The sequence below is a fragment of the Mobula hypostoma genome, chromosome 3 (genome assembly GCF_963921235.1).
Source record: "Mobula hypostoma chromosome 3, sMobHyp1.1, whole genome shotgun sequence".
Lineage (NCBI taxonomy): Eukaryota > Metazoa > Chordata > Chondrichthyes > Myliobatiformes > Myliobatidae > Mobula > Mobula hypostoma.
In genome coordinates this window covers 35,582,953-35,605,167 of record NC_086099.1, presented here as the reverse complement: position 1 = coordinate 35,605,167, position 22,215 = coordinate 35,582,953, and the positions used below count along the sequence as shown (strand labels likewise).

Genomic DNA, 22,215 nt, shown 5'->3' with positions numbered 1-22,215 from the left:
AAACGTAATTGAACCAACTGACAAGCAGACTATTTTAATTTGTTCCATACAACTTGAACAGTTAACCATGTTCTACTCAGTGACCAGATATCACATTCTGTCATAGAATCATAGAGCACTACAGCACAGAAACAGGCCCTTTGGCCCATCAGGTCTGTGCTATCATTTTACTCTGCCTCGTCCCATCAACCTGCACCTGGACTATAGCCCTCCATACCCCTTCCTTCCATCCATGTACTTATCCGAACTTCTCTTAAATATTGAAATCGAACCCACATCTACCGCTTCTGCTAGTCGTTCATTCCACACTCGCCCTACCCTCTGAGTGAAGAAGTTCCCTCTCAGGTTCCCCTCTAGTCTCACTGAACCTCAGTGGAAATTTTGTATACCTCTATTAAATCTCTCCTCATTCTCCTACACACCAGGAAATAAAGTCCTAACCTATTTATCCTTTCCCTATAACTAAGATCCTTCTGAAATGTCTGCTTTGCTACCGCTGCTACTGTGTGGTAACCGGAATCCCTGGAGTTGAAGGCCTCGAAATCCTCGGCTTTGCGTGTTTCAGTGGTCGAGGACAGGTCGAAAGCGCTCGGCAGAGGATGGCGCTCAGGAGGCTGTATCGGAGAGGTTGCTCGGAAGCTCGAAGTTTTCGGATGGATGGACTCAGTGTCGGCTGTGGTCAGCTGCTTCCAAGGTATCGGCAAGTTGATAGTGCCTAGAGGTTTATGGCAGGGAGTTTCTCCCTTTTGCCGCCGCTATCGGGGACTCGGGAGTCAATTGACTCGGGGACTTTGAGACTATTTTTTTTTACTGTGCCTATGGACTGGTCTTCATCAAATTATGGTATTGCTTTGCACTGCTGTAACTATATGTTATAATTATGTGGTTTTGTAGTATTAGTCTTTGGTCTGTCTTGTTTTCTGCGATATCACGCCGGAGAAACATTGTATCATTTCTTAATGCATGTATGCATTTCTAAATGACAATAAAAGAGGACTGAGTGTTCTCATAATCTAAACCTCAAATTCTGACAACATCCTTCTAAATTTAATAAGTGCCCCTGAATGAGGGACTTCGTCCCTGACCTCGATCAAATTTTCAAAGGTGACCCTTAACTGAAATACTCAAAAAGTTGTCAGCAGTATTTAGAGGAGCAAATTTGTAGGGAGATCGTGAACAGTTGCAAGAAATAGAACGTTGTGATAGGAAGTGATCTTAACTTTCCACATATTTATCGAGATTTCCATTTTGTAAAAGGGTTCCCTACTCTGCATTTCACACTTTCTGAATTCTTTGACTTGGTTATACAGCTAAAGCACTCATGGAGAAAGCAGATTTGATAATGGGCAAGTAGGAATACTTGGAATCAAGCAACAGAAAAACTGTTAGAGAAACTTAAGGAAGTCAAGCAGAGGCTATAAAGGAAAAAGAATTGTCAGTGTTTCAGACTGAGATCCCACATCAGGACTGCATCAGAAATTAGACATTTTTTTAAAATTGTCAGCCTGTATTTAATGGGACTTCAAGAAGTTTGGGATTAAGCTCCATCTGTTTACTCTCCACACCAGTAGCATAGTTGAGAGGACCAACTGCAGTCTATACAAAACTGGGAAGGAAAGAAGTTTGTCAGGAGGATGCACAGAATCTGCATGAGAAGCTTTGGTGCAGTGGTAATAATTTGGCAGATGGAGTATTACATGGGCAATGAAAAGTTTTTCACTTCAGTAGGTAGATGGCAAATATTTTTGTACATATTATGGTACATATTTTTAAATGGTCGACAATTATTAAACACTGCTTTTAAAGATGTACAATGTATCCATCTTCATACATGAGTCAAAAGTGCCTAGAACTGGATTTCAGGTAATGCTAAAATATTGCTGCATGTAGCATTAGCACCACATCAGGCCCTGTAAAAAAAGGTCACAAAACTACAAACCATTTGAATTGTCTGCACCCACAACAACAGGTTAAATCAAAATACAATAGCACTCTTATGTATCTTAACTGCCATAACTTTACCATGCAGCAAAGCTGGAGATTGGGTGTCAAGTTTCTTTGAGTAAGAGTGACAGTGAAGTGCTGGATGAGATCAACATAAGGAATGTGAACTCATGTACATTGGGCAATGATAACAAGGCATCAATAGATGTATAAAGGTGATTCCACACCAATGTTCCCTCTAAGGTGTGCCAGTGCGTGTGCACACACATCTTTTGCTACAGCGCACAAAAGGTTGTCACCCTCTCCCCTCGTTGGCATATTAAGTATATTTTACAATCATACACAATCATATTTCCTTTTCCAGTTTCTGATGCAATACTGTTGACAACGAGAAGTTGTGATGATTTGTCTGCAAATTTTAGAACTGGTTTATTTATACTCTTTTTATTGAAGAAATTATTGATTCACTATGTTGAATTCCTTTCTTTCTTTTTAAATCTTTTTATTAATTTTCCAAAATTATAAACAGCATAACAATATTGATACAGAGAGATCGGAATAATCTTATTGTTGATAAACATGTACAAAAAAAACTTCAAATAATACAGGTGTAATAGACTTCCAAACCCTTAATATAGTTAATCATAGAGAAAAAAGAAATAAAAAGAAAAAAAAAACAAAGTAAAACCCCCCCAAAAAAATAAAACGGAACTAAACAAGGCTAGACCAATATCTTAAATCGAATACGTTCAATAATGCCATCAACTCCGCTCCTCTATTCATATATTTTAAGTTAATAAGGATTTGGAAAGGTCAAATTACATCATATGAAAATGTTGAATAAATGGTTTCCAAGTCTCTTCAAATTTAACCGAAGGATCAAAAATGTCACTTCTGATTTTTCTAAATTTAAATGTGATATAGTTTGGGAAAGTCAAATTCCAAAGAAGCAAAGGGCTTTAAGCAGAAAAGAACTGCTAGTTCATTTAAAGTGGAAAGGCTTATTATACTTACAATAGCTTCAGGATAACTTCCACTTAAAAATTCAGTGTGCACATGTTGTTGTCACTGGGCAAAAAATAGCACAGGACAAGATTTTTGCGCACATTAGTCATTACAAATTAGAGGGAACATTGTTCAATACCATTATAAATATTCTCCTTTAAAGCTCATATGGATGTATACAAACACACCAACACACCCAGAGCTCCATCCTCTAGTCCTTATCTCTCAAGGCTTCAGCTACATACACAAATAACCCACCTACAGACCCCACCTATAAATATATACCAAAGGTTTAGTTGCCAAATATCCTCTGTCAAGTTAGAAATTTATGTATATAATGACAAGCCCCCTGGATGCGGAGGTATTCTTGAGAGCAATGCCCCATTAGACTGGAGGAAAGAGTCCTCCTCCCCGTGGGCAGCTGTTCCAATCTCCAAGGAGTATTCTTTGCTAGTTTAAGTATGGTTGAGCACACTGGAATGTGTGTGGGCAGTCTGCAGTAAAAAGCTCATTGTAAGCTATAGGGCACTCGAAATAATGTTTAAATGTTGAGTACAGCAGACTGTTGCAAACAGCAGTAATAAGTATTTCCAGAATACATAAGTTTCAATTTATATGCAGTAAGTTTCAAATGTGCTTTGCACAACGAATGATTCTGGGAAAACATGAAATAGGGTAGTGTGGACTTCATCAGAAAGCACATAATCTTTAAAAAGAACAATAATTCTATTCAGAAATGTCATTAACATAATTTGCTATGGGTTACATCAAATTCGGATTACATAGAATAACAAACTGCTCTGCAATCAAATTTCTGTGCAAAAATATTAGTTTTCAGATAAAGCAAGTTATTAGGAAGGCATATGACAAGATTATACTTATTGCTATAGGATTGGAACATAAAGTTAAAGATGACCTTTTATATTTATGGTAACTTTCACTAACCGTAAAGAAATATTTTCTAAGTTATGAGGAAAAGTAGGAAGCAAATTACAAGATTAGTGCTTTTTTTGAAATTTTACTTAAGGAAAAATTCACGCTAGTCATAGTTAAACTAAAATGAACAAAATATACTTACAGAAAACTGCAGTACTCACCTATTATGTGGTTTTGCAATCATATCCAGCTGGGGCGAGATGTTAGAGAGGGGAGTATCGAGTACAGCTTCAGTCACTTTTCTGGAATTTTCATGACATTCATTGATCTTGTTTTCATTCGAATGTGCTGGCTGTTTATCAGCTTCATTATACCATTCCTGTGTACCTGAACTGTGATGAGAGTGATATGACTCTTGATCTCGCCTGTCATCCATTGCCGACTCATGGACGTTTTCATTATCATGATCAAGTTCACTAAGTTGAGAACTGCCTTGGCTGAGGTTTCCTGATGAGCCATATCTGCTACTTCCTGTAGGACTATACAGCATAAACAAGAAGTTCAGCAGCTAACCCAGAATAATTGTAAAAAGGTATACATGTACATGGCATAACAGATAGCATGAATGTGATTCTTAACGATTGTGTTATTTGGAATAGCGTTATACAAACTATACCCAAGGTCAAAGTTTTTTGATTTATGAGAAACGATTTTCCTCCTGACAAAATTGTAAAGATAAACACACTAAATATTATTCTTAACTGTGAAGGGCTATATTTTTCATATGTAAATTGATGTTCCCTGAAAATAACAACAGCAAATTCAAATGTTTTATAAAATCATACAAATTATTTTTATTTCACTCACTCACACTTATGTTTTAGTTTCAGCCTTAATAACATACTTATGTCGCTGTGTTTCTTTTAGTTTGACAATCATTGCTTCTGGAGACCTGCAACTTATAAGTGGAGACTTACATCCCTACAACTTGCACCTAATTGCAAACTGAATTGAAAAGCAGAAATCAATAAGACTATAACCTTTGTGAAAGAATTAGCAGAGACCGGTGATAACCCTTCACCACTGACAGGAAAATCTGGGCAAATATCTTTCAATTTACTGGCCAAATGTGCATCCTTCTATTTACATATTCTCTAGTAAAGCTAGCTGTCCTGCCAACGCAACTCGGCCCAAAACATCGACTGTACTTTTTTCCATAGATGCTGCCTGCCCTGCTGAGTTCCTCCAGCATTTTGTGTGCATTCTCTTGGGCTCCACTCTGTCTCCTTTTATCTTCCTACAAATGTAGGAAATGTATTTTATAAATTTTCTCAGCTCAGCAGAAAGGCTGTGGCTCTGAAACATCAACTCTATTTCTCTGCCAACAGATACTAACTGACCTGTTGATTATTTCCAGCATTTTCTATGTTTATCTCTGATACCTTCAGTTATGTTAATCTTTATATATCATTAAATCATGCTATCTGTTTTGCATATTCTTGAATTTTAATATACAAGCTCTTGTGTTACAGTTTCTCTGGGAAGTACATTTTACTGAATACAAAACAACACATACCAAAGAACAATGACAACACACGGTACCAGAAGCAGCAGGTAAAACTACACATAGCACACGAAAGACAAAGCTCTCACATATTCACCTTCACGGTAAGCAAACTAAACTAAAACTAAGACCCTGCACAGTTAAGATACGACATATAAAATCATGTTTTTTTCTAAATCTTTTAGTTGTGTGAAATTATAAATAAAATCATGATCTCTAACTGAAAATAAATGGCATTGAGGACTTATTACTACGTTAAGAAATGATTACAGGTCACCCCAGGGTGTGGCAGGCTGCCGTTTCTATAAGCTTTTCATGACAATTCATAGATGGTTACATCCCCACAACAGTGGGAAAAACCAATCCAACTGACTCCTAAATGCACATCCAAATGTATGGGCTGCAGAAAAGTCAGGTGCTCATGATCTGGGAGGACCTGTAATAGGTATTCTACAAATATTAATCATAAGAGCTCAGGTATTCAAAATGTTCATAGGAAGCGAATGGACTATCCCGATTTTGCAATCCATTATATTTCAGACTTTCACAAGTCCCAAAGCAATTTAGTTCATTTGACTATCATGTGCAATTATAAGATTTTTTTTGTGCTAAAGTCATGTTGAGCTCATTAAAAAGTAAACTTTATGAGCAATTTATGTATGCCTATTATATTTATCAAATATGTTCAATTGCAATTCTTTGCCTCTAACTTATTGAGCTCCCAGATGTCACTGGAGAATTGCTGCAGCTTGATAGTCCACAGATAATACCTGACATTTCAGTCATGAAATTATAGCTAAAATTTCCAAATATTTTCCTTTGCTTTTAGGTAGATTAAGAAGCGGGAAGGTATTTGTCTTGAAAGGCGATAAAACACATTTATTTGCCAGTGTGTTAAAAAGAGAGACTTCCTGCATTAGTTTTATGACAGGATATCTGGTTTTGCTAAATACCAGCTATAATCGTAAACTTTAGAGATAAAAATAAGTTCAAATTCAAATGGAAATACATTTGTGAGATTGTGGGTAAAATTGAAAATGCAATGCAAGATACATAGATAGTTATACAAATCACAAGATTTTGCAACAAAAGCCTGACCACAAAATGTCAAGTAAAATGGTGACTTTAAATCAATCTTGACTAGTACACTTGCATAAACAACAGCTTTATATAAAAGTTGATATTCATCTGGAATTTTTCACAGTCATTTCAGGATATCAGCAAAAGCTTTAAAGTAAATAAAGTATTTTTTATATATACAGTGGATTCTGGTTAATTGGGCCATCGGTTAATTGGGACAGCCAATTTAGGATAACTCTTGTGGAACAAAAAAAAATCAAGTAAAGAGCCAGGATTCTCTTTGTTTATTTAGGACACTATGCTACTTAATTGGGACAGGAGGTATTTGTCAAATAGTGTTTAAAGAGCATCAGTTGCTTGCACTTCTGTGGCTGTTAGACACTACACCATACTTAGAGCAAACCGTTTTTAAATAGCGTCAGCTGCGAGTGCTTGTTTCAAAAAGCAGTAATTTTGTTACTGATAGTTCATGAGAATTAAGCAGCAAGACAATCCAGAATTGTTTTGCTATGTACAGTTTCAAGCGTTCAGGTTTGGAGATGCTAGAAACAGCCGGAAGTGAAAATGAAACGATCTCACTACTTCAACGAGTTAAGAACTACAAGGAATTTGAAGCATCAATAATCATCATGAATGTTACAATGAAAATGAAGATTTGGATGAAACACTCTATGAAGATAGTCCATTACCTGCACTAGCTTTTATGTACTGATTTTATCCATCTACAGCAGGGTTTTTCAACCTTTTTATGCCACTGACCAATACCATTAGGCAAGGGGTCTGTGGGCCCCAGATTGGGAACTCTTGATTTACAACCAATCAAAAGAATACTGCAGCGTGTACTCTGGATGAATTCCTCCGCTGATAACTATTAAGGACTAATACACAGTTTTATTGTACTACTGTAGTATAGGTAGTGTTCTAATTTGTTCTGTATTTCATTCAAATATATAATTTCTTTCTCAGTTAAATTGAGTTATTCTTCTTTTATACCATTTTAACTACTTCCATGAAACTTCGGCTAATTAGGGCAGCCAATTAATTGGGCCAAAATGTACTGCTCCCAGTGTGTCCCAATTAACCAGAATCCACTGTAGTCTTTATTACAATTAGCAGCTAATTTGTTTCACAATATGCATTGAGGAATCAATATTGGCCTAGTTACAAAACTTTGTTCCTCTATTAAAATAGTACCATGAGATTTTTTTTCTCACATGCAACTGATAGGTCTCATCCAAAACCTGTGCTAGTGCACCTGTTTGTTAGAGTAAATGTTTTATCTATTGGCGGAGCAAATGAAAACCTATTTATATACAAACAAACCACTGGAAGTATAACTCAATGTGACAAAAGTCAAAGGAAATTGAGAGTAACTGTTACAAAAATATAAGTGGATAGGAATATTATAAAACACATTTTATAATCTGTCACTATCTACTAAATGTACTGAGAACTTTCCAAATTCAGTTCTACTGCTTCCACTTTCTATAGCTAAGTTGCATGTTTAGCTCAAGCAACTGAGAGCCAGTGTAAACCACAAAGTTTCAAAGAATATTTTATTCATATGGTTGTTCATATTTTTCTTTGTAAATGGGTGCTTGGGAGGAAATACAAAACCAAATGCATTTGGTAAGTGTGTAATAAGTGTTACGGCTGTCTCAACAAGGTGAGGTTTTGTAAGAGCTGCTGAAGAATGACACTACAATAAGAAAGTAATCATAGTTCATAAACAGCCAAATAGAGGCAAAGTTTATTTTATGAATTCCAGATAACAGCCAATGAAGTGCATTTTAAGTTGAAGATAACCTTATAAAAGGTAGAAACTGATTCAATATCTATTCCTGTGAGTTTTGTGATGGGGTGGAGAGCATATTTTAGCCATTTCCTTCTTATGAGTGAATACCTAAATACAATCTTTATAAGTCCTTATAATGTGCACTTAAGTTCTGATCAAAACTAAACAGTAGAAATCTTCAGGCAAGACCAACAAAGTTCAAGTAATGGTGAAGAAACCCCACAAAGCATCAGAGATGGTGGAAAGTAATACAAGATTGGGCAAGAAAGAAAACGAAGAATCTAAGCACTGAACTTCTATGTCATGTACATGACTACCAGTCAGTTCAGATTGGTACACACCAAATAGTGATGTATGAGGCAATACAGTTATGCCAAGTGTACTATTCTCCCTTGTGTTGCCACAGCCGTAACCATCTTCGATTATCAAAGGGTCTCCCTGCTGTTTGCCGCATGGAAATTCAGGATCCTTCTCAACAAATGAAGAAATGCTTCCTGAATCACAGCGTGGATTCCATCCATCCAAAGGCAACATAAAAACTTTGGCATTGCCGAGAAAATTGCAGGAGTAGCACCAGGCACTATACACGTTCTTTTTCCATCTCACTAAAGCCCTGCACTCCATCATTAGAGAGGAACTGTGGAATATTCTCAAATTCAGCTGGCTTCCAGAAATTCATCTTCATTTTTTTGTTCATGAAGATAGCCACAATTCTAATCAACAAGATATGTAACAGCACCAAATGCTGTGAAGACCAGTTCAAACGAGGCTGCACCATTGCCCCAATATTTTCCCAATCATTCTCACCACATGTTGTAACTTCCCTTGGGAGTGGTACTATATTTTAAAACTAATAGGATAAGCACAATTGCACTTCAGAACAAAGATCACCTGAACATCAATAGACAAACAATGTGTTTGTGTATGTTCAGAGACCAAGCTCAAAGATATCTGAAATTTGTTCATAGAAGCATATGAGAAAATGGGCCTTACAGTCAGTATCAGCGAGAGAAGTCTCAGCAATTTACCAAGCAACACACATAAAAATTGCTGGTGAACACAGCAGGCCAGGCAGCATCTATAGGAAGAGGTCCAGTCGACGTTTCGGGCCGAGGCGAAGTGTCTTGGCCCAAAACGTCGACTGTGCCTCTTCCTATAGATGCTGCCTGGCCTGCTGCGTTCACCAGCAATTTTTATGTGTGTTACTTGAAATTCCAGCATCTGCAGATTTCCTCGTGTTAGCAATTTACCAATCTGCCTTTGGTGCACCACACGAAATTTAGACAATAAAAGTTCACAACAAGACTGCAAAATGTGGATTGTGGATTGTTTCTCCTATTTCAGGAGCCACTTCTTGGCTCAGGTGGAATTCACTACTGTCTTCAATGCCTTTGAATGATTGAGGAAAAAAGTATTTAAAAATCAAAGTCACAGAACTGGCACATTATTCATGGGAGAGCAATAATACCTACATCCATGCGCTTCTAATATCTGGACTACCTACAACAGGCATCTCAGGGCACTTCAAAAATATCACCAGCTTTATCTCTATAAAATCCTGCAAACTCACTGGAAAGATAAGTGAGCTAATGTCAATGTCCTCTTCCAGGAAAACACCTCCAGTATTGGGGCCCAGGCTACCACCAGTTAGCTACGTTGGACAGGCAACATCATTTGCATGCCTGCTGCAAAACTCCTGAAACCGATACCCTGTTGTGAGCCTTGTTGTGGAAACAGATTATCAAACAGAGAAGAAGATTCAAGCATATGCTCAAAACTTCTTGAAAAGGTGAAACAGCACAGTGACTCCTAGATATCTCGCGACCATGACTGCTTAAAGGTGAGAAGGTTCAATTAGGCTGGTACTGAGAACTAGGGCCATGTACTGGAACACAGAAAAGCCCTCTATAAGTAGTAGAATGATATAAAAAGAACATACTACCACACAAACTACCCACATGTCTGCTTCATTCAGCACTTCTTGCATTTTCATGGTAGTGTCTAGAGTTTGTCTATTAAACTCAATGTTATAACCCTGAAATCCAGAGTTAAAGAAGTCATGCTCAGTTGCGAGGGACTACCAAAGAAGAACAGTCTCTGCAGAAAGCAGCATCTCAAGGCAAGGAATCGCTTCCAAATCTTGCATTCCAGACTCAACGGATTAGCAAAGTGGGTGTAACTGTTTCATTTTGCAACAACAGAGTCCAGTTCAGTTCAAAGCCAAAAGTTGGGAAGCTTAAGCTTAATTTGTAGAAACTGGTGTTAATTTCAAAAATCGTTTTTTTTCCCCCACAGACTTCCACTGGTATCCATTCCTTATGGATCATTTAAGAATAAACTTGAGATCAAAGTAACCATGAATCTATAATTAGCTATCATATTATAATAGAAAAAAAAATTATGAAACCTACAAAATAATCCTTCCTGGACATACAAGGAAAAGGAAAAAGTCTTACAAAATCTATGCAGACTTTTGAAATCTGCTCAATGACAATGTAAAGAGAAAGAATAAGTACACTTATGTGTGTACCTTACTTTGAATTCCCTTATTTTGGATAAGTTTATGCAATTATGAAAGACAATGAACTTAATTAGTCAGTTGTGCTTGTTTAATAATTTTTCTTTCATAGAAAATTAACTGTAAAATTGGATAGAATGTTCAAGAACTATTGCTTTGCATCAACCACAAAATATATCTCAATGTCATATTAAAAGAGAAATGGATTGAGTAGTCTGGTAGTTCTGGTAAGCTGAAAAAGTTGTTTAAAACTTATTTCTACTATTTAAATGATAAGGGGAACAAGCCTCAATGAATTATTCACAACTCATTAGGGATGTTGCTTGTTTAGAATCTTGCAAATAAAATAAACCCTTGGACTGCACAAGAGAGGTATTGTGAATGTGCCATATTGTTAAAGTATCATCAGACCATTTAAGAAACTTGAATCTATAGCTTAAATCATCTCTGGTGATAAAGAAGCTTCTAACACCATTGTGTGAAAAACATATCAAAGCAAACCAGCTTTTTTTTTGCTCATATTGTACTGTACTTTCAAAAGATTTCAACCAATGATACAAATGTCATCACGATATCTATACTACCAGTCTTTACAGCAGCAGTTTGAAAGAGTTGTTCACATAAATCAAACTCAATCATAATATTATTTTGCCTCTCAACATATTCTGACTTGAATCCTTCCCAATCCTTGCAGCTTAATTGACTGTGATATTGTTATCCTTGATGAGAAGGAGTCTTGAACAGTATTTAGGACAAAGATGTCAAATGATTTCAGAGTTTTCAGAAAATATACTGCTGCATTATATTATAGATCAAATTTTAGCAGCACTTGATTATTTTTGATGTCATTCAATTGTAACAACAACATTGGGAAATGATACATTTCCTTAGATCTTGTACAGATCACTGACAGGGTTATTTGCAGACATATTTAACCACCACCCTCCCCCACCCCACTTCAATCTTTGGTACTCATCTGCTTTAAGAAGACCACCAGCACACCAGTGCCTAAAAAAAAAGGCAAGGTGCTATAATGATTCCCATCAGGTGGCTCTGGCATCTGCCATCAAGAAGTGCTTTGAGAGGCTGGTCATTTCACACAGTAATACTAGCCCCGCAGACAACCTCAACCCACTGCAATTTGCCTACCAGTGAATGGCAAATGCCTTCACCCTGGTCCTATACTCATGTCTGGAGCATCTGGACAGCAAAGACACCTATGTTAGTCTATTGCTTATTGACTACTGTTCCACCTTCAATACTATAATTTCAAGCAAACTCATCACCAAACTCTAAGATCTGGGAGTTAACACCTCCCTCTGCAACTGGATCCTCAACTTTTTGATCTATAGACTGCAATCAGTAAAGACAAGGAGGAACGCCCCCATCGTGATTATCCTCAACACTGGAGCCCCACAAGGCTGCATCCTCAGACTTCGATGTGCACTCTTAATTGCATGGTCAGATACTGTTCTAACTCCATCCACAAGCTTGCAGATGATACCATTGTAGTGGGCCGTATCTCAAATCAGAAGAAGTCGAATTAAAGCAAGGAGATAGAAAGTTTAGTAACGTGGTATCATAGCAACAATCTTTCCCTTAATGTCGACAGAACAAAAGAGCTGGTTAATGATGTCAATAAGAGGGAGAGTGCACAGTTACAAAGTCGAGGTTGAGGATTTCAAGTTCTTGAGTGTGTACATTATCAATAGCCTGTGTTGGCCCAACCACGTAGATGCTACAGCCAAGGAAGTTCACCAACACCTCTACATCTTCAAGAGGCTAAAGAAATTCGGCATGTTCCCTTCAGCTCTTACCAGTTTTCACTGTTAGGTCAAAGAAAGCATCCTCTCTGGATGTATCACAGCTTAGTATGGCAACTACTCTGTCTATGACGAGAAACTGCAGCGTTGCAGACAAAATTCAGCACATCACAGAAACCAGCCTCCTCTTCATGGACTCCATCTACACTTTTTATTGCCTCAGAAAAGTAGCCAGTATGATCAAAGATTCTAACCAAAGACGTTTTCTCTTCTCCCGACTCCCATTGGGCAGAAGAAACAAAAGCTTGAAAATGCATACCATTAGGGTCAAGGACAGCTTCTATCCTACCGTTAGAAGGCTACTGAATGATTCCCAATTAGATAGGGACTTGACCTTGCAATCTACCTTGTTATGATCTTGCAGCTTTTGGCTATCTGCACAGCACTTCCTCTGTAGTTGTTGCTGTTGCTCTTATTCTACATTTAAACTGTTTTAGCTTGTACACGCTTAATGCATTGTGTAATGATTTGATCTGTATGGCAGCATGCAAGACAAGCTTTTCACTGTACCTTGGCACATATGACAATAGTAAACCAATTCCAAATCCAATTCACAATCTGAAGATGACTCCTACCAGCATTTTCTTCTCTAGTAAAAGCAAAACTTCTCAACAAGTTTTGTTTTCTTTAAATCCAAAGTAATGATAATTGAATAAAAGTAAGCCAATACCAAAATGAAAAGATAAAAACCAAAGGATGTCTTTCAATGTGGGTAGCAGAATGCAGAAAAAGACAAGTGCCTATTAGCTGCATTCATACCAAAGCTAATATACCATGGGTTACACACTGCCAGAAATAACCAGGCACAAGCAGTGACAAGGAACCAGATTATATTCAATATTACAGTGAGATGTTCAATCCAAATTATGCATTTTACATTATGGTATATAAATTAAAATGTTCCTTTTAACCTATTATCAAATGAAGTGTTCAAGCTTTACATAAGCAGTTGGTAAATATATATTGACAATGGTGAAAATGATATGAAAGGCAAGAGCTTATATGGTTTCTTAGTTATTTTAGTTAATTATTATTAGCAGTGGACTGGATATTATGGGGCATAATTTTAGGTGCCTGGACTAAATCACTTGGAGGCCCTACTGTAATGCACATCAAGCATTAAAATGAAAAAGGACAGATTTGGAAATTCAATCACTAGACTACTGCAATACATGTACTCTACTACTAATTTACTAATGCATTATAAATGGTTAACCTTTTGGTGCCATTTATCATGCGACAGCTAAACTGGCCTTTTCACATTCGAAAGGTCCAAAGTGTGCAAAGTTTGGTCCTGTAGTCCCTGCACCATCTCTGGAGATGAACAAGCTGCAATTGAAATATCTGTTTCATCCCCTATTATCTTCCCCAGGTTGATAGAGTGTTGTTCCGGTGATTCTTCTGAAGGAATGGCATCTGGAATATCTTGCAAAATATCTGAATTTCTTGCCGTAAGAAATGACTGTTCCCTCCCAGTATTTTCAGCAATGTTTTCTGTAACTTCTGATGCTTGCTCTAACTCCTCAAATTCTTCCTTCTCCTTTAATATGTTAGTGTGACCTTTCTGATCCACTGAATCAGATATTGAAATGTAAGGGATATCCATTTTATCTCTTTCTAAAGGTTGCTCTGTGATAACATGGCTTCCTTGTCTAGTGGCGGACTCTTTTTGACATAAGCTATCATTCAGATTTCCAAAGCCAGAATCCTGCACAGTTTCTCCCTCTCTCTCCAGTTGATCAGCACCCCTTTCAAAAAGTGTCTTGGAAAATTTCTTGAAACTTGATAGCAACCCTGTTTGCTTGATTGAGCTACCTTTAAGAGATGTCTGCTGTGAAAACAAAGAACTAATTGACATGCCATTTTCTCCAGAAGACAAGAAATTGAACTTAAGTGCTTTTACATTTGGAATTTCAAAACCTGGCATGAGTGGCTCACAATCAGACTTTTGTGAAGCTGAGTTGGTTGTTAAACCACCAGAAAAAGGTGCATCACAAGCATTAACACTGTTCTGTGTAATAGTTGTATCTTTTTCTTGAAATTCAATTCTGATAACTGCATTATCCGATTTGACATTACTTTCTAAAAGTGGAATGTCTACATTTGTTGCAGCAGGACTGAAAGAACTGTCCCTTATAGAAACTGTAGCTGCCAACTCTGCACTTTCCTGTGCATCTGAAGCCACTGTAATATCATCTGTTTTGAAAATACTTGTGGGCTTTGCCTCTGAACTAGCAACAGATACTATTTGATGTGCAGCCTCAGTATCCTCCAAATTGTTATCCAGCTGTCCACTATTTGTGTCTTTATGAAGAATAGTGCCATTGCATGCAGTGCAGCTTACAAATTCTTGCTCCAAGATACCAGCATCATTTTTACTTTCACCAGAAATATTCAAAATCAATTCTTCTTCTTTATGTGGGTACTTTGGAGCTTGGAAGCAATCTACTTCTTTAAATTTGCCATTTTCTTCTTGAGGCAAACTGGTTTTCAAATGGTCAGGATGTTTTGTTTCTCCAGAAGGCAATTTAAATATATTGAGAAGATCATTTTTGGTTGATGGAGTTTGGCTACCTTGAGAATTAAAAAATGAACTTTGATGCTGAATGCTTGATGCTGAGTTTGAATTTGTAAATACTGATTGCAATGATGAAAATGAACTATTCGAACTTTTTGCAGATTCACTAGCAGAAAACAGCTTAAATTTCGTCATAAATCCAGAAAACATTTCCACAGATGAGTCTATCAAAGACTTGCCACTTTCAGGAGGTTTCACTTTTTCATTAGAATCCATCTGTTCTGTAACTCTGGAGATTGTTACAGTCTCCTGTTTTTCATTTTTCAAATCATTTGTTTGGTTACTTTGCAGTTCCCAAAGTCTCTCCCTTCCAGTATCAATCTTGCCCAGATCTTTTTTCACATCAGAATGCAAGTGACAACTATCTTTAAGTGATTTTTCCTCCAAACAAACTGAATTGCTCATAAGATTAGTTTGTGTTACATATTCTTCTGCAACATTAGCATGCACAATATTTTCATCTTCATTGTAATTATCAATGTTGACATTATCAGGTTCCAGGTTCTCTGTAACTTTAGAATTGGATATGATGCCATGATTATCTGTCAGAACTTTATGTGCATCATAATTGTTAAGAAGACATGTTGTCTCGAATACAACTTGATTGTCATTCTGATTTGAACAGAACAAATTGTCAGCAGCATCTGTGCTTCCAACCCAAGTATCATTATCTGCTGGTTGCTCATTGTTTTTGTTACTTATCACTGAGCTTTCCATGGCTAATAAGTTATTTTCACTTACTTTTGCCACAGTATTGTTTGGCTGCATAGCTGATGAGATTATGTTCAACTGCTCCATTTCTGTGACAGATCCTATTTGATCTACAGCTGCTTTATCATCCTGCTTTACATCTTTTTCAGGCTTTTCTTCAAAACTTGGCTTAGAGATGTATGGTTTTGTATTTTTCTTATCACTGAACGTCATGTCAAAGAAACTAAAAACAGAGCTGCTTTCTTTTGTTGTTTTCTCAGCTGAGGTTGCTGTTGAGAAGAAAGCTGGTACCCTGAAGAATCCATCTGAATTATCGTTCTGTTTGGCCCTGGGTACAGAAGAGCCACTATTATCAACTTGGCTATGATTTGATGAATCAGCTGCTGCACTGAAGAAAGAAAATATGCCCTTATTTGTTCCATGCTGTTTGGAAGTGGAAATATTAGGAAGTTTCCAATCATCCTTAAAGGATAAATCAAAGAGACCAAATTTGGATTTTTGCTCTAACTTTTCTTCATTTTCTGATGAAGCAGATACATGAAGAGAATTATCTTGATCCTTATCGTATTTTTTCAGCGTTGCAAAGTTTGAAGAACTTGGTGTTTGTAAAAATTGTTTGCTTGAATTTGTAATGGTAGGTTCTTTTGGGGATGCTTTTATATCAGAAAACTCTGTTTCCTTAATGCATTGAACAGATTTCACTTCACAAATAGAGGCAGATTCATCACTTGATGTTCTATTATTATTTGGGATAACTCCATTGCCAGCTTTCAAAGAAGATGAAATGTTTTCCTTTTCTATTGCACCAGCAGTGTTTTCTACATTTACCATTTTAATTGTAAAGTCACTTCCCTTCATTGTTTCAACTTCACAGCCAGCACTCCATTCCTTCAGTGTTTGCTGCTTTCGCAAACCCTTTAGTCTTGAACGTGACACCTCACAGTTTGAGAATTCTAGTGCAGCACTTTCTTGTGTATTTTTCTGACTTTTATTTTGAGCTCTGTGCTGATCCAAAAAATATTTACTTTCCTTTTGTGTTGAGTTCAAAACATCTGATTGCTGAACTGGACTTGCATCCATTTTGAAGAAAGCTCCAATTGAGCCTATAAAGGAAGAGAAGCCTGAGGAGTGAATTTCTGCATTAGGTGGAACAGCTGTTGCTCGATCATTCTCCTCCTTCTTCAGAGTTTTGCTTTTGTCCTCTATTTCTTTCTCTGACAAGCGCGTGCCTGAGGGCCTAAGCTCTTCTTTTGATCTAGCCAATGTAAAAAAATCATGGACATTTTGAAATTTCTCATCAGTTTTAACGTGAGACTGACTTTCAGAAAAATTAAAAATCTTAAAAGAACTTTTAAAGAATGACTCTTGTACAGTCTGGGTGGAAGTTTCTGGAGCAGCTAGATGTTTTTGAGATGGCAACTCAGTTGATAAATCTTTGTGTTGTGGGTTTGAAGTAACTGAATTTTGATTTATGTTGGAAAGGTTCTCAGTTATTGGCTGCAATCTTACCTCCATTGTGTTTTGGTGTAAATTGTGCTTATCATTTAGAAAATGATCAGATTTGAGTGCAGAAAAATCTTGATTTATAACGTTCGGATGCTCATTAACCACAACTGGCTGTTCTCCAGCTACATTTGTGTGTGACTTCCAGCTTGTGGAAATGGATTTCAAGCTTTTTATACCAGCTGCAAATATATTGCTTGGTGTATGATCATGATTAGCTGTCAATGGTTGCACATTGTCGTTATTTTCATTTGCTTTATTCATATTATCATTCTGTGGGGGAGTTGTAGTCTTATCGGTTTCTAATGTATTCTTTGCAGGAGTAACCGATGTTGCATCTGTGGGTGACAAATTAGAATGATCAAAATTTCTCCTGCTTGGTTTCACAACTAAACCACCCAATGCTGAGAAAAAATGTGTAATCCTCTTAAAAGATGGTTTGCGTCCTTCAGATGGTTCTGTAAATTCTGATATTTTTTGTTCAGATTTGTAAGTATTCGAAAGCTTAGCAGAAGAATTAAACAGATTTAGCTTGTCTGTGGAGAAAGGCTGTGACAGAGATTTAGGCTGTGATTTTGAAAATGTATAGTCAGATGTTTCACTTGCAGTTGCTGCATTGGCTATTGCTCTACGAGTCAAATGACCACTTTGGACTATTCTAAGATCAAAAGCTGTATTCTGAAGTGGTTCATGGAGATGAATGAGTTGCTGCTCAGATTTTAAATCCATCTTAAGCTTTTCCAATCTATATGGGCTTTGTCTTAATGAAAAGTTCAGCGGCTCTTCTTTAGCCCACTCTACTGAATCCTGAAATATATCTGCAAAAGTACCCAGATGTTTATTTATGACTTGTTTATTTTTCTCTAGAATCAGAGAAAGATCGAGAGGTACATCATCGATTTCTGATTCCATTGATTGCTCTTCACAGCACCAGAATAAATCCAAATAACTCAGAATAGGTACTTTAAAACCACAAACAGGAACTATGTAATTATTAGGCTCAGTGTCAAAATCACCATTAAACCATTGATAATACTCCCATTCTTCTCTCTCTTCGTCTCTCTCTGGACTCCATAGGTATATAAACTGGCCGCTGCCATCAGTGAGCAAGGAATATATGTATTTATTATCACTAAAGATGTAGTAACCATACTCAGCATCATCTGAAGGCCACCATATTCCTTGTTGAAATAAAGTTAACCATTCTTGCTGTTCTTGGTAGATTTTAAGAAAAAATGAGTCTTCTTTGCTATTTGACTCTTGCTCTTGTGTGAAAAGCCAAGCAACTGCATTGCCAGAGAAACTTAAATCCAGAGGTAATTCTAAAGAACTCCATTCATCATCCTCAAATTCCAGTGAATTCCAATCTTTCTCTAGCCCCATTCCCATACATCTTGCATCCCCCAGGTCACCATCTTCTTGATATAAATACGGTATACTGATATCCCTTGATTTTTCACCAAGTTCTAAGTCATCAAATTCAATGTCATTTTCAATCCTATTGTTAAATAAATACCTACACCCTTCAAAACTGGTGTCATTTATTGAAAAATTCACTATATGGGAATATTCTTCTCTCTCATGGCTCCGGTCTCTGCACTGGGTCTGGAATGCATCTTGATTTATAGTCAAATCTAAACAACATGAATTTACACCTTCATATGAACAATTGTTTATACAGTTATCATTTCTTAATTCAAATTCAACATTCAAATTGCTGAAATTAGTGGGATTTATCAATTCTATATATTTTTCATCACTTATTCTTAATGGATTATATTCTAGATGATCTCCACAGGTAAGCTTCTGTTCCATTGAACCAGTGATACCATGCTTCAAGTCTTGCAAATTCTGAATGAAACTGTTATGACTTTTTATTGCCGAGTTATTTGCGCAAGTGCTGGTCTGTTCAGAAAGATCACATTCATTCAAGTGTACTTGCATTTTATGCTTAACTTTTTCATCATCAGTAGTCTCTGATGTAAGGAAAGGATTGCTAATGCTCCACAATGATTCTTCAGATTGATCAAAATCATCCTTAGATTTTGTAGGTTCTTCCTTATCCTCCTTTGTTTTAGAAGTGAATTGCCCAAACAAACTGAAAGATGATTCTTCATTTGTCTTTTTGTCTGCCATATTAATAACACTGGCTAAGAGAGAACTTGCCTGATGACATCCACCCTCATTCTCAGTTTTTCCTTTACTGGACTGACTTTTATCCATAAACTTTAAGAGTTGCAGAGGACTCTCATACTTTGAAGACATGATCTCTTGTTTCTTTGCTGATAAATTAAAGAGTGCTGAGATAAATCCTGACTGGTTACTGCAATCTTCTTTGTCATTTGCATTGTTTGGCCTCAGTGTACTGTTCTCAGCTTTAACCAAAATGACAGCTTGATCTGATGTCTTTGATGACATATTCAAAGAATTATCCTTGTGAGTGTCTCTTTTTTCTATTTTTATCATTTTATCAGAATAATCTTTTCTACTAAACTTTTCCTGCTTTAAGCTTAATAAATTTTCATTTGAAGCCCAATTTAAAAGTCCAGGTTCACCAGAGGTTAGTTTATCTGCTGCAGCTTTCTGTTCTTCCACTGATCCAATATGCTCATGTTCCGAAGTGGGTGTAGCTGCTGAAATACAGTGATTGGAGGAAGACATTGTTGCATCCGAAAATGTGATATGTCTCTTTAGGTCTACTTGCTTAGATGCAGTTTCCAAAATTTCCCCTTTATTGTTCCTTTCTAGCGTTGATGTGGATGCATTTTTACTGAATGAAAATTTAAACAAGCCTGAAAAAAATCCTTGTTCACTGCTGCTCTGTTTTTCCTTTTTATCAGCATCATTTTTTTGTTTGGAACTTGAGGAAAACTTTGAAATATCTAATAACATCTTATCTTTGTATTCACTAGATGCTTTAATTTTATCTGCTTGTGGTTCATCACTTATTCTTTGTTTAAATACTGATGGTCTGTCATTCATAGGAAATTTTACAGAAAATAGATTTCCACCTGAGCTCACTTCTTTTTGATTTTCAGAAGAAATGTTTTCAGAAGAAAAGAATGGGCGTTTCAATTTTCCGAGAAGGGAGAAAGACTGATTATCGCCAATTTTCTCTTCATTTCGAAGATCTTCAGCGGATCTGTGCAGAGTAAACTTCGATACGGTGTCAGATGCAGTTTGTGTTTCATTGTCCAATGAAGAATATAAAACTTGACTTAGCGACTTTTTAAAAGAGTTAAAACTTCTCAAATTAATTCCAGAATGGTTTGATGTATCGGAGTTGGTTTGTAAAGAGGTTTCTATTTTCTGAGAAAACTTCATGTCATTCTCTAATTTATTGTTATGAAAAATATTTGGTCCCAGAATGTCAGGTTTATCATTATCTGCTGGTACAATTGGAATTGACTGATCTATAGTTTGTGACTTGTTACGTAACTCAAAGGCAGATGTAGATTTATCTGGAGCATGATCGGTACATTTATTTAGAGCAACATATTTCTGCGAGTTACTTGTTAAAGAGTTCTTTTGTTGGTACAAATTGTCCTTAAAGTTATTTTGAGAGTTATTCTCAATGTCATCAAAGAGGACACGATTTTCAAATACGTGCAAAGCATCTTTTCCTTCACAGTTTGAAATTAAATTATCATTGGAAGAGATAGTTTTGTTATCAGGGTCAGAAGCTTGATGTGTTCTATTTGGCTCAATACCATTCTGTGTATCATTTGATTCATTTTTTCCAATAAAGAACTTTATAGGCTTTAGCTTCCCAAGCAACGAGTCAATGACTGTGCTTTGTGTTGATTCAGTTATCACCGAGATGTTTTCATCCTGTGGCTTTTGCGTCACAATTGAAAATGATATGTTTTCTTCTGCTGCACTAAACACACTTGGAAAAGCAGATTCTTTGTTTTCAAGAGAATGGCATGGAGGTTTAGACAGCAAGGTATCTGTTCCTTCTGGTGCATCATTCATAGGAGCATTAATTTTTGAATCATTGGTTAAGGGAGACAATAAGTTTTCAAGATCAGTGTGATCCTTATTCATTTTGTCGAGAGTTTCTGAAGTAACAGAAAATATTTTATCCATAAGTGAATGCTGCCTTTTCCCCACTCCTATTCTCACACCTATTGAACCAAATAGAGACTGCATTGTATTCTTCACACCAGTAAGATCAGGAATGGAGTCCACTTTCTGATCACTACGCCCATTATCACATTTTACAGAAGTCTGTTTCCACCCTTTTTGATCTTCCAATTCTTGTGCATGACAACAAGGTACTTTATCTTCACTAATATGCTTAATGGACTCTTCCTGAGAATGCCTGAGAGCTTTATTCTGCAGTTTTGGAAATGAACCAAATTTATTAATTTCCTGTTCCTTTTCTGCCAAGTACTCAGATACAGATACCACTAGACCTTGCAGTTCATCCATTGTATCAATAAAATCTTCATTCATTTGCTCCCTTTGAGAGGGATGCAACTTGTTTTTAGTTTGGTTTAACCTGTCATCATTTTCTTCATCCAGAATGAGTTTTGGTTGATGAATGCTTTGGGGGATATTTGGAGCAGTGATATCTTGTTTCCTGTAATCCATGTAAGTTTTGTCATCCTCTTCCCATGTCTGTGCAATTAATACTATTTCCTGTTCATCGTCAGATCCGAAAGAACAAAGTTCATCAGAGTCACTGCTCTCATATGTATCATATATATGAGGTAACAGTCCTTCTGACATTTCATCTTTGTATATTTCCGGCAGGCATTCTTCTACATCGATCATATCATCAAGGCTGTTGTTGAGTGACTCATTCAATCTCCA

The 22,215-nt window shown here is 36.7% G+C and overlaps 1 protein-coding gene across 5 annotated transcripts in view; it reads right to left on the bottom strand.

Annotated features, from left to right (window-relative positions):
- The window catches only part of LOC134343935 (protein unc-13 homolog B-like), a 519,229-nt gene that overhangs the window by 225,690 nt on the left and 271,324 nt on the right, over positions 1-22,215 (bottom strand). For all 5 annotated transcript variants that reach the window (XM_063042888.1, XM_063042887.1, XM_063042890.1 and 2 more), the window contains one exon: positions 4,047-4,364. In XM_063042888.1, the coding sequence (XP_062898958.1) occupies positions 4,047-4,364 (318 nt within the window). The remainder of the gene's footprint in view (positions 1-4,046; positions 4,365-22,215) is intronic.